The sequence below is a fragment of the Capsicum annuum genome, chromosome 1 (assembly GCF_002878395.1).
Source record: "Capsicum annuum cultivar UCD-10X-F1 chromosome 1, UCD10Xv1.1, whole genome shotgun sequence".
Lineage (NCBI taxonomy): Eukaryota > Viridiplantae > Streptophyta > Magnoliopsida > Solanales > Solanaceae > Capsicum > Capsicum annuum.
Window position 1 is genome coordinate 153,508,103 of NC_061111.1, and position 13,594 is coordinate 153,521,696.

The following is a 13,594-nucleotide window of genomic DNA, read 5'->3' on the forward strand; positions in this document are numbered from 1 at the left end:
TAGAGGAGGATTTTCCCATATATACAATTTTACCGTCCCCCACTAATTCATTAGTCTTGAAAGAATTTCAGTTACCTGATATGTGACGAGTTGACCAGGTATCTATCCACTATTCCACTTGATCTTCCACTACAAATGCTTCTGTGACCATTTCCACAAGATTATCTTTTTTATTTTTATTTATTTTTTTTCTTCTTTTCGGCTTTGAGAATTCTACAATCACGTGCATAGTGACCAACTTTGTGACAATGATAGCATTCACCAGATTTAAAATTAGCAGGCACCATTACGCTTGAAATTTGTAGTCTTCTTTGCCTTTGAAAAATTCTTATTTTCTGGTTCCTTCTTGTTTGATTTTTCTTCAACCATATGATCTTTCATAACAGGTTCCTTCAAACTATTATTATCGCGCCATCATGTCTCTTGTTCAATTTGCAACTGTTGCAACAATTGTTCAAGAGTCAAATCTTCCTTTTTGTGTAAGAGTTTGCTTCGGTACTCTTTCCAAGATGGAGGAAGTTTTGATACAATAGCACCAACATGAAAGTTTTCATCAAGAGCAATTCCAGATATTACAATTTTATTAGCTATAAGTTGGAATTCTTGTACTTGTTCAGTGATTGACTTGTCATCAACCAATTTGAACTCCATATAATTTGAAATGAGAAATTTCTTAGAAACTCGCCTCTTCTGCTAAATAAATAGCTTGAAGAGTGTCCCATATCTCTTTAGCACATTTGCATTTAACATAATATTGATCATAATATTTGTTGGACATTTCTCCAGAAATATAATTCTTGCACAAATAATCATCATATTACCATTTGGTAATTTTTTCTTTAATCAAAGTAGCCTCGTCAGATGCTACCTAAGAACCAGAAGCATTAGGACAAGATTCTTCAAGAACACATGCCAACTTTAATCATCTTAAAAAGAATTTCATCTTTCCACTCCATCTAGGAAAGTCTTTGCCATTAAATATTTCAAAATTAGGATTAGGCAAAGATGGAATACTATTTGATATTGATGTAGAAGTCATAGAGACAACTATCTTCAAATTGTTAGAACAATAATGATAATTGTACAAGAAATTTAAAATAAAACTTGTTTTGCTTAGAGGTATGATAATACGCTTTTTGAAGAAAGTTGGAGTCTCTCCGACGAGCAAACGGAAGAACTAGTGACAACTCTATCTTCGGGATTCAACTAAGCCACAAAACAAGTAGCATTCAAGAATGTTGCTCTTCTATTCTTGAATTGGTGATTTCACCATTTGATCAATGTCTCTCAAGTACTTTTCAAGGGAAAAGTAGTTTTGAGTGTTTGTCTTTTCCAAACAAAAGAAACACTATTTATAGGGTAAAGTTTTCATGCAAGTGAAAAGTATTAATTAAGCAATAGTTAATAGGTTTATGAACAAAAGTTGTCTTTCTTTCAAGTTTCAAGAACCTAAAACGTAAATGAATTTATAATTGTTAATGCATTTGTAACTCAAGATGCATTTGTTTCAATTGTAATTTCACATTCATTTTCTTTGTAACTCAAAATGCATTTGTTTCAATATTAATTGAAATATAAAAAACTTTTAACTGATGCACTTGTTCCAAAAAATTGATTGAAACATAAACTTCAGTAATAACACAATTTACATAACTTTGATATATATTGTCCAAACTACTATTAACTCAACACCATTTTGTACCTTTAACCATATTCTGAGTTTAGTCTTGAACTTAAACGCATGTGGTGCGGACTTACGAGTGTTAGAATGAGTTTACCAAATGTTGAACTTTAATACTGCGTGAAAGAGTGCGATACGGCTGTAGGTGGAGAGACCCAAGACTTTCATGAACATTTTTGGATGTTCTTTCATATCCTATACAAGACGCAGTATAACACAGTAATTGATTTTGATTATGTATTTTGGTAGTATGATTTATGTACTAGGTCAGTTTGATCGGTTCTTAAAACGCACTAAAAAAAATACAGTGAAAATCAACAAAGAAGCACCTTTATTGAAGAAACAAATATTTGAGACATTGTTTCTTCTATATTTTTTATGTATTCCATATAATTAACTTCCCTTATACTTTGTATTACACAGTTTTGTTCTACCAGTGTATAATCTCTATTTATCTGGTGATTTGAAAACTGTCTTCCAACTTTCTTGTATTTGCATTCACATACTGCAAAATGGAATAGAGAAATTTAGAAAATTCTGAGAAGTGCATATGTGTGTTACAAAAAATGTACAAGTTCATGTTTGTAACACTCACTTCAATTGTCAATGCATTTCTTGTTGCATGAACTCGCACGTATCCAAATTCAGCTGTTCTTACCAAACTCCACTCATCAGCCTATGTAGATGATTAACGTTTCATTACTTTTATAACTTACTGTTATAAATAGTGAATAAAGTGCAGTTATTTTAGACGAGACGAGCTAGAGTTAATTACCACGTAAGGGAATTTGTCCAAGGTAAAACCTGCCATTCCAATAACAGCATGAACTGGTGCCCTATAATTGGTATTATCATACGTATCAATTCCACTTGCATCTTTAGTAGGTAATGCTTTACATTCCTTCTGATATACTGCACAAGTCCTCTCATAGTTGTGAACATGTCCCCATAATGCTAGATCAACCTGATACATTTTTCCGCAGGCGTATTAATTGTCGATCTGATAAAAATAATAATTAATTTAATATCACAAATTAAGTTATTATTGAAGAATGTAACAATCCACACGACCTCAAGGAGGTGTTAGAATTATTTCATGCGTTCCAGCTGAAATAACTATATACATTTTTCAATATATTTTTTTTATCTACTCGTGATCTGACTTGATCGACTCAATCATGATAATGTAAACATAACTCAAATTCTTATCACGTAAAAGGCTTAATTACCTTGTTTTCCATCAGTAAGGGCTCAACATTTTTGACAAAATTCTCATCAACATTTTTAAGAAATATTCCACCATGGACAGAAGAATACATGGGTCGATGCCTATATGAAGTAATCAACATATGATTATTAAAGGAAGAAAAAAACAAATAATAGTAAGTAATTGTCTTATATTATTTCAAATTATTATTTGTCCTAACATTTTCTCAGCTAGTCGTTCCACTATTTTCACTTTTACAATCGATTGCAACTTGCCTGGAATTGACGCGTACTAGTTGCAATAACAAAAAATGTTACATCTTATGAGCACTTTGATTTAGCAAAAACAATTAAAGATGTATATTGCCAATTAATATAGATTTACTTACCCAGTAAAAATTAACCAAGGCGTTCTCGTTCGATCAACTGAAGCCATATCGCTCTTCATCCATTCATACTGTTAGAGAGACATTTATATTTGGCAAGAAATTAGAACTTCCAAATAAATGCAAATCTCTAGTGTAATTTATGGACTCACATAAACTTGGTAGTTTTTGTCCGGATTATATGTGTACTAAGAAATCCACCAAATATCTAGAAATCTCTAATTGTAAACCCCATCATTGCTATATATTGATTTAAATTTCTTTAGGAATTCATAAACTTCAAATTTTGGATCGAACGCCATGAATAAATGGAAATTATCAAGTACCAGAAAAGCTAAAGTTGATGTTCATAAATATAGGTACCTGTTCTGAGTTTTGAGACCAATCATGTTCAGTTGAAATAACAGTGAAGTGAACACTTCCTTGCTCAATAGAGTACCATGGTTTATCTTTAGCAGGTGTTGGCATTTGAAAATAAGTTTCATAAGGCACACCACATTCTCCACCTGAGTCTGGTGTTATATACACTGATTCTGAAGCTACATAATCCCTGAATATGATTTTTTAAGCCATATAAAAAGATAAGAAAGTTGTTCAAAATTTCCCCTTAATTATGATTCGACATTTTATATAAAATAAAAAAGAATTATTTTTCTTATCTATGTAGTAAATAATTTTTGACAAAAAGAATTTAATTGAATTGTGGCCGAAGCCAGCACCTAGCTCTGTATGCTCCATTTATTTCATTTATATGATACTAGCTGATTTTTACTCTATTTAATTTTTAAAAATGACATTTCATATATAAAAACTCTTTTAGCAATAGAAGTGTGATCATATATTTATGACTACAAATTCTAAGAATATTTTTGCTGGCTTTATTGTTATAGTATTCAGTTATCATATGTGATATAAATTTTAGTAGTTACCTTTCATGATTTCCAATAGCAGTCATGTAAGAAACATGAGAAGCAACTGGAGTGATTAATTGAAGAAAATAGTCCCACTCTACAAGAAATCCAGTGGCATAACTTATATCACCAATGTGGAATACAGAATCTACATTCCCAGCTGATACTTCATCAGCAATAGCCTTCACCACTGATAATGATCCTGGCTAATTAATTACATACATATATGCACAATAATTAATTAATTCGTATTAAATGATGGAGAATAATTAATTAAGCAGTTAGTAGAAATATATATATATATTAGACATTTAATTAGTATTACCTGAATAAAATGTTCACGAGACGGATCTCTAGGAGCCTTTCCCATATCTCCATATGCCAAAAATTTAACCTCATTTGTTCCTCCTGCTGGTGGTGTTTTGAAGCTTATTTTTTCACTCCAACCACTTGAATCACTATAGTGGTTGCAGAAGGAAAAAAATATTGTTAAACGTGTTGAAGCATCATTAAATAAATAAAAGCAGACTTTTCTTTAATAAATAAATTTAATTTTTTAAGATTAAATGAAGTGATAACGCGATTATATATAGAGAGAGGGGGGGGGGGGGGGGGTGAAAGAGTGTTCTAGCTATGTTCAAGTCTCACAATCAGCTATGATAGAGAAATCGTTTTATATATTTGCCTATGAAGAAAAAAGGTGGGGTGTGTTAGAGGCTTAGAGCACAATTAAATTTAAAAACAAAAGTAAAATAACTTAAATTTATAGATAAAATAATTACGAGACTTAATAATATGGAGGATATGGAATAATGGTACCTTCCATATGTGTAGGAGTATGTGGTGGAAGAATTAAGGCCAGTCATTACTGCTGAATGAATGAAGCCAGGGTCATGCCACCCAAAGTCCTTGGCTGGACTTTTTATGAACAAACCTTACAGATTTACCAAAATTAAAATATATTAATTAGTTTTAAACTCCAACAATTAATAGAGACCAACAAGAACATGCAAAATTACAGAATATATTTAGGGCCCAACATATATATTTATATTAACATTGGTCATAACCTCGTAGGACCCATGTACTATGTTATAAAAGTCAATATATTTGATGCTTGATATCATGAGGTGCTAGGGAAAAAGTAATAACCATATGACATAAGATATAACTAGCTTTAGAGGCAAATTCATGGTTTGAGCTTGACTAATTTGATACATGTAAAGTTCTTGATTTTAAATTTATTGTACTATTAAAATTAGAACTTTAAAGTTCAAATATAATATTATTGTCATGGATGCTTGATGTCGAAAATAGACCATTCAAAAGAATTTGGTGCCAAAATGCATGAAATTCACGATCTGATTAGCTCATTTAAGCCTTAAGCATATACTTGGCTTGCTTGTGGTTTACAATCACCTAAAGAACTAATACAATTAATTAAGTTGGATATTATCTTTATAAGTTTCAATATTAAAACTTAAAAGGGATATAGTATTATATTTATGTGGTTAAGTAAAGTGGAATAAGAAAAAGGAAACTTACTGCACATGTCATGTTGGGTAAAGGTTGAAACTAGTGATGTTTCAGATTTTTTATCTCCATACTGCAATTGTTGAGGTGCTTTATCCCCACTAACCCATGTTACTCTCATCTAAATTTTATACCAAACATTGGCAAAAACAATTAATAGTACTCAAACTAACATTACTTACAATATAAATATATACTATTTATATATATTACCTTCAATATTTTATGTGAGAATTTATTTGTCTGATCATTAAATTTAATAATAAAACGAGAATTTTTCAAACTTGTGACATTAAATATATATGCATGCATGTCGATCATAATCTATGTGTGAATATAAAACAGGTTTACTCACAGATGTCGCAGTGGAATCGATGCTAGAGATATGGCCATATAAGGGCTGTTTAGGATTAGTGAAGCTCAATTTATTGTGTGATTTCTTGAGGATGCAAGGAGTTGCAAATCCACCAGCAAACAACACAAACTCAATGTCTGTCCTAAAATTAACAACATGAAATGTGAGAGAGGCACTACATGTTCTCACTGCACATCTTCCCTTCACATACTTCTTGCACTCACTCTTCTTGCAACTTAGAAAATCTGGATCCTTGCTTAAATATTGTGCCTGCATGCACGTCACTCATAATATTGAAAAAATAATAATATATGCAAAATCAGTCAACTGAACGCCAGGTAATATTCAAAATAGTCAATTTTTCAACCCTTATATAATTGACAAATATACGGTATCATGGAGTTTCAAATATCGTGTAACACTCTAATCATCTCTCAAATATAATATTTTTTTCTTTATTCATTCATGTATCGAGATTTGAAACTTGCCTTTCATATAATACTTGCGAGAGTTTCATACTATTAATTACTTACTGAAGCAATATAACTCCTAGAAAATGCGAAAAAAAATTCGAAAAGCATGTACATTTTTTATTTTGCTACAGTGATATATGTTGGGAATAAACAAATTAAAATAAGAAGCATACTTCTGCCCATATTTTCTCACTTGAAGTTATTGTTTCTACTCAATAACAACGTCGAGGACGAGTGAACATTTCATACACTAAATTTTTATGGTCAAAATATATCTACATTAAAAAAAAAAGGGGGGGGATAATTTTAAATATGTACAAAAAAAAGTAAATAGTTTACAATAAATATAGTCACGGCTTTATTTACAAGAAAATTAACCATTAGGTCATTTTCTTTCTTTTTTCTTTTTTTTTTAGCAGTAATATTTTAAGAAATATTTTTTTTTCTGTATTTTTCATTAAAAAAAAAATTCAAATTTTTTTCGTACAGCATTTATTGATGTATCAAATATTGTATAAATGGTGTATAAACATGTATATATGACGTACAAATAGTTATATAATGCATCAAAATTGTATAAATAGTTATGTAGTGTATATGTAATGTATTGATATTGTATAAATAGAGTATATACATATTTATACATCATTTATACAATATTCATACATTTTTATACACTATTTATACAATATTGATACATTATATATACACTACATAACTATTTATACAATATTAATACATTATATAACTATTTGTACATCACGTATACATGTTTATACATCATTTATATAATATTTGATAGATGAATAAAATTTATACGAAAATAAATTTTAAAAAAATGTTTTTAAATTAAAAAAAAATGCAGCAAAAGAATAACAAAGAAAAGTTCTTTTAAAAAAATTTACTGTTAGAAAAAAGAAAAAGGAAGAAAATGGCCTAATGATTTTTTTCTTGTAAACAAAAACTAGGCTATTTTTATTGTAAATTATTTACCTTTTATACATATTTAAAATTAACCCAAAAAACTAAGGATAACTTTTTGGAATCCCAACCCAAAGATAACAATTTTGGACCTTCTCAACAAATGGCGAACTCTATTTACACCATTTTAGCCCCCATTCAACAGGTGGGATATTATTCATAATATTTTGGGATATGATTTTAATTTACTTGTTTAGTCATAAATATATTTGAAAAAAACCTCAAGAGGTGCATTCACTATATTTTGATTCACTTTTTAATTTATTATTTTTTTATTTAATAAAATCTAAATTTTTTATTTTCATAAAATAACTTAATTTTCATAAAACTCTATTTATTTTAAAACTTATTTTCACTTTTTATATCTTTCTTAACTTCAAAAATATCTCATTTCAAAATATTATGATCAAACACAACTCCAACTTTATTTTTAACTTCAAAAATATCAAATAAAGTGAATATATTTTAAATTTTTATGATCAAGCGGGTCCTTAATCAATTCTTGCTTGCTTCAATTAACCACAATCAGAGTGTTTAGCTTGAGTACATTGGATTATTTTATCGCGTACTTAAAGTGTCAAGATTTTTTTTTTAAAATAATCTTATTTCCAAGTCAAACACAACCATATAAAAATAGAAATGAAACTAAGGAAGTAGTATATCCATGTAAGGTAAAATTTACACGCACATCATTCACAAATGAATGATGTCATTAATAACGTAATGTTGCATGAAAATAAAAGGTGGGGCCTACCTAATGTGTAGTGATAGTGATATGATTTATTTATTTATTTATTTATTAATGTTTCGAAGGTAATAATTAATGTGAATGAAGTTACAATAAAGTTTGTTAAGGAAGCAGTATTGCATGACTTATTTCAATGCGTGGTACGCTTTTGGCGGAAATGTGACCACTTCCCACTATTATTTAATTCTATTATTACAATTAAGTTATAGACATATTCCCACATCTGTAGCAGAATTCTGCCTTCTTTCTCTCTTTTGGTTATAAGGAAAGGGATGGCAATGGACAGGACGGATTGATTAGGTCCAGCTAGGACATCGCGGTAGGAATCACTGAAATAACTCGGGCATGAAACATTCAGCTGGAAGGATATCTAGATTTGCTTTGTGTAAGGGTGTTAATTCTCATAATAAAAGAGATTTGATTATAAAATCGGAGTAAATTATACATTAAGCAAGCCTATAACATATATAAAACGAAGGGAGTAATATCTAACTATCTATGACATATATATTCTCATCAGATGATGATGCCGATCGCGTAATGTTGACATTAAATCACAAATCCAAAAACATTTATTCTGCAACTCCTTTGGTAAGGGGAGACTATATTGATTTCTTACTATATAAGATTACTATTCTTTTTATTAATTTTTTAATTTGGACAAGTAAAAGTAAATAGCGAGAGTAATGATCAAGAAAATGGGCATGTATGTCAAGTGTTAATTGGGGAAAGAAACAGTTAGAATTGCAGCAACATGGACATTGATGGACAATGAAAAGTGGGGTAACGCTTATGATGTGAATGAAGTGAAGTCAAATTCTGTACGTATAATCTATGAAGTTAGTTGAGGGAGCGGCATTTGCATGACTCATTTCAATAGAGTTTAATAATACTATATGTTATCAATATAAATAATTTCTACACGATTAGATTATTTATAAATGTGCATTCACTACGAAAGAAAATAAGTGAATTCTTACTTATTTTCTTGTGCTTGGTATGTAAGTAAAAATATTATTTTAATATATTTGTATATATCTTGAAATATACTATGGGAGGTAGGAGTCGAGAGTAGGGGTTTCAGATGGGGCTATGGGATGGGGTGAAGATGAGGAGTGTTGGAAGATGGGGAGGACACAATTAATATGAAATAACACTTGTGAAACTTGTTTTCTCATCTTCCACTAAAAAGCCATTTTCGAACTTTGTTTTTCTAAAGCAAAAATTATTTTTCAAAAAATTAACTAACAAAACATGAAAAAATTGAAAAAACTAGAATACCAACACACACCCTAAGTGGTATCCATATTCCTACATCTTAATATAAAATTCCACTATGTTCTTTCATCACAATATTATTCTAGTCTCTTAATATAAAATTTCCATAATTATTTCTTACTACCAGTATTCAAAATGTGGTACAACTTGAAAGCTGAAAAATAGTTTTATTAAATATTTAGAAAAAATTTTTTGTTGGAATATATCTGACGTACCAAGTTACTAGTGTTGGTCTTATCTGATATGGCCCGTAACCTCTCATTCTAGCAGTAACTTAATAGTTAAGGATTTGAATTTTAAATTCTCTGTAACTGTTGCCCAACCACCCAATCTGTTTTTGATGGAGAACATTATAAATAAGATAGATCTGATTAAAGGGTCCCTAAGTATGACTTTCAAAATACTCCACACCATCTAAAGAGTGAGAGTTGAATACTTAGAAGACTCACCGGACGTGGAAAGCAAATGTCTACAACTTTGACGACTCTGACAAATACCGACAATGACTGGAGGTACGCGAATCTCTAATTTTCGCTGCATTATTGCTCTATTTTCTAACATTTGGTATCAGAGCAAGCGAATTTACCTCTGCCTTGTTAATTTTCAGAGTAGAAACCTGGTTAAAAAATGGTATTCTGATTTTCAGATCTGTGTTTTTGAATTTTTGATATAAATTGATGTTAGAAATCATCAGAAAACAGATTTTCTAACAATTATGTGGCTATGCATCGATCTTTTTTTTTTTTCTGTCTCAAATGGTAAAAGTAAACTGGGTTTCAACCGGGTCTTCAACTTGGTTGAATGAAGAAGATGACCGACAATGTTGAAGTTCTTTTTCCTCAAGTTCTGAATATAATTGCTTTTCATGTGAAAGCATTAATAAATGGAACCCAATTTATGTTCTTCTTTTATTAAAAAAAAAGCATAATGGCAATAGTCACTTTTGGAATTTTTCCAGTTATATTGTAAACGTTTCTTTGACTTCGTCAATTAATGATGCCATTAACATATTAAGTTGGCAAACTTGATACCATTTTGTCATTATTTGTTCACTATATGTACTACATTGTTATTTTGTGTACAAATATGAAATAAAATTTGTAAGTACATGCTATTTAATTCTGTTGCATAATGTTTGGTAAACATCTAGTGATTAATATAATTTGTACAAGACCTGACATAGCATTTGATGTTGGAATGTTAGGAAGATATCAGAGTAATCAGGGTCTTGACCACTGGAGAACTACAAAGAAAGTCTTAAGATATCTTCAAGGGACGAAAGATTACATGCTTATGTACAAATGATCAGATGACTTGGAAGTCATTGGCTACTCTGATTCAAATTTTGTTGGCTGTGTTAATTCAAGAAAATCAACTTCTGGATACATTTTTATATTAGCCGGTGAAGCTATATCTTGGAGGAGTGCAAAACAGACTTTGATTACTACTTCTACTATGGAAGCTGAATTTGTTTCTGTTTTGAGGCTACCTCACATATTGTATGGTTTTGGCTAAGAATAACAAAAGTGGTAGTCGAACCATAAGAGAACGTGTTAAAGATAAGAAAGTGGTCATTGAACACGTCAATACTGAAGTGATGTTAGCTGATCCTTTAACTAAAGACATGCCACCGCAGAAGTTTAAGGATCATGCAGTCACAATGGGACTTAGTTCCAACATGTAAATCTTCGTTGTAACAATATAATGAATGTTGATGAAACTCTATTTTATATGATATTTCTCTTATTTGTAACTATATGCACATTTAGTTTATTTTTGAGAAATGTCACTAAACTTTGGACCTTGAATAAACATTGGGTTTATTCATTAAGAAATAAGGGTTAAGGCTTAGAGACATAATGCATTGTAATACGTGAAAGATACTACTCGCTCTTAGAGGAACTATCCTCATGATTCATGTTTTATGTTTCACTTATGGGATTAGGATATACGAACCAAATGGGAGAATGTTGGTCTTATCTGATATGGTCCGTAACCTCCCATTCTAGCAGTTACTCAACTGTTAAGGATTTGAATTTCAAATCCTCTGTAACTGTTGCCTAACCACCCAATCTGTTCTTGATGGAGAACATTGTAAATAAGATAGATCTGATTAAAGTATTCCAAAGCAGGACTTTCAAAATACTCCACACCATCTAAAGAGTGAGAGTTGAATACTTAGAAGACTCACCGAACGTGGAAAGCAAACATCTACAACTTTGACGACTCCAATGAATACCGAGAATGGCTGGAGGTACTCCAATCTCTAATTTTCGCTACGTTATTGCTCTGTTTTCTAACAACTTGTGCACACACATACACACTTGTGTGCATGTCTGAAAATATAGAGAGCTAGAGTGTCATGACCATTAATTTTCTGTTATATTGAACACATACTTTATTAGATTAAGAGTTGTTTATTCTATTAAAATAACCATTGAAGTACGATAAATTTTATACCATATACTTGAAATTTTTGGGAGTAACGACTTTCAAGTGATATTAATTGCGATTCATTTTCTGAAAGCCAAAGATTTTCAATATAGATAAACAACTGCAGGCATAACTTATCATCGAAACTCAGAATAAAAGAAACTAACCTTGACAGGGTAACGGCAAAGGAGTGGAAGTTCAGAGAAATCACCAGTCTGTTGATATAGTAGGAAATTATAGGGGCAACTTGATGTGCTGAAAAATGCAGTAAGTCAATAAATATAAAACTATTATATTTAAAGGGGGGAAAATCATTATTATTTTGTTTATTCCATTGTCCACATGCTCCCTTTGTTCCTCGTTTCTTTTTATTACTAATTGGAAATAATCACTAGTATACTTTCTCTTCCTCAAAAGTTGACAACTTAGTTGAGTGTACTTTAAGAAGAAGTCGTGCCTTTCTCCACCATGTAATAGTCACATAATTTTATATTTCTAATTTGCAGATAAAGGCTTGATAATGAGCCACCAACAAAGAGAAGAAAAAGTTATATCCATATATTGTACTTTAAAGATATATTTGGAAAAATCATGATAAATCAAAGACAAATAAGGAAGAATGTTTCAATAACAAAATCTACATACAACAGAAAGAAGAAAAGAAAAAAATAAAAGACATGATATTGAATGACCATTTCTTTTCCTCACGATTGAGTTGGTGTTCAGTTTACCATTCGCCAAAAAAAAAATAAGTGAAAACATCATCTTCTTTACGTTTTTTAGTTTAAATTCTTTGCACGAATGGTATAAACATAATTTATAGTAATATTTATCTTAGTAAACGGTAACCAGCCAAAAATGGTGTCATCACCAAGAGGTCAATATAGCATGTTGATATCAGATTCATTAAAATTAAATCTATACTACTTTGACGCAAAATATAAATTTATATGTAATATTTCATAAAAATTGAAAAAGTTAGTAAACTTCATATAACGTAAATCATGAATTCGCCTCAGACCAGTGACCACCATATGTTATATTATAAATTTATATATATATGTGTGTATGTGTGTATTTATATATATTTATAATTAAAAATCAAACTGTAAGTGCATATGAACTTACTCAGCATGTGAAGGTGAAATCATGGCAACCCAGTACTCTCCTTTAGAAGGATCCAAAATTCCAGAAATATGAACAGTAACAAAGTCCTCATCAGAAAGGGTTGAATTTGAGGAAGTAGTTATACTAATATACGGGTTCGGGTCGGGGCATTTGGGTAGGACTCTTCGGTTCAGTATTCGGAATTCGGATATAGCTGTATGGTTAATAAATTCAGATGTTGAATTTACAACTATGTTTGATAATGTATAATTATTTGAAGAAGATGAAAATGAAGGAGAGATGAAGAACAAAATGAAGAATAGAATTGGTGATAAAATTTTAGAAAATTTGGAGGAAGAAGCCATTGGAGAGGACATTGATGGGAAGTTTATAATGAAAAGGATGGATATTTATAGGTGTCATGTTGGTTTTTCCTTTAAAAAAAAATCCCTTTTTTTTTTGAGTTACTAGTAATTTTTCACATGATCAGATAAATAATAGT

The 13,594-nt window shown here is 30.4% G+C and overlaps 1 protein-coding gene and 1 long non-coding RNA gene across 2 annotated transcripts; one reads left to right on the forward strand and one right to left on the reverse strand.

Moving 5' to 3' along the window:
- Positions 1-1,995: 1,995 nt before the first annotated feature.
- LOC107853485 (nucleotide pyrophosphatase/phosphodiesterase) lies at positions 1,996-13,469 on the reverse strand. Its single transcript, XM_047407682.1, has 13 exons — positions 13,114-13,469; positions 12,153-12,240; positions 6,073-6,342; positions 5,730-5,838; positions 5,004-5,118; positions 4,510-4,642; positions 4,203-4,390; positions 3,637-3,823; positions 3,277-3,344; positions 2,911-3,010; positions 2,457-2,645; positions 2,277-2,357; positions 1,996-2,186 (listed from the first exon to the last, which is right to left on the reverse strand). Exons 1-13 carry the CDS (start codon positions 13,467-13,469, stop codon positions 2,133-2,135), a joined length of 1,938 nt encoding a protein of 645 aa, XP_047263638.1. The 3' UTR covers positions 1,996-2,132.
- On the forward strand, positions 8,016-11,287 carry LOC124896143. Its single transcript, XR_007052644.1, has 2 exons — positions 8,016-10,064; positions 10,757-11,287. It is a non-coding gene; the product is annotated as an uncharacterized LOC124896143 (long non-coding RNA).
- Positions 13,470-13,594: the final 125 nt, after the last annotated feature.

Bases quoted from the DNA above. Each gene is read 5' to 3' on its own strand.
- LOC107853485 (XM_047407682.1), bottom strand. From the start codon at position 13,469: ATGTCCTCTCCAATGGCTTCTTCCTCCAAATTTTCTAAAATTTTATCA. The intron at 6,343-12,152 runs GTTAGTTTCTTT...ACGTGCATGCAG, and splicing joins TTTGCCGTTACCCTGTCAAG to GCACAATATTTAAGCAAGGA. The intron at 4,391-4,509 runs GTAATACTAATT...GTAATTAATTAG, and splicing joins CTCGTGAACATTTTATTCAG to CCAGGATCATTATCAGTGGT.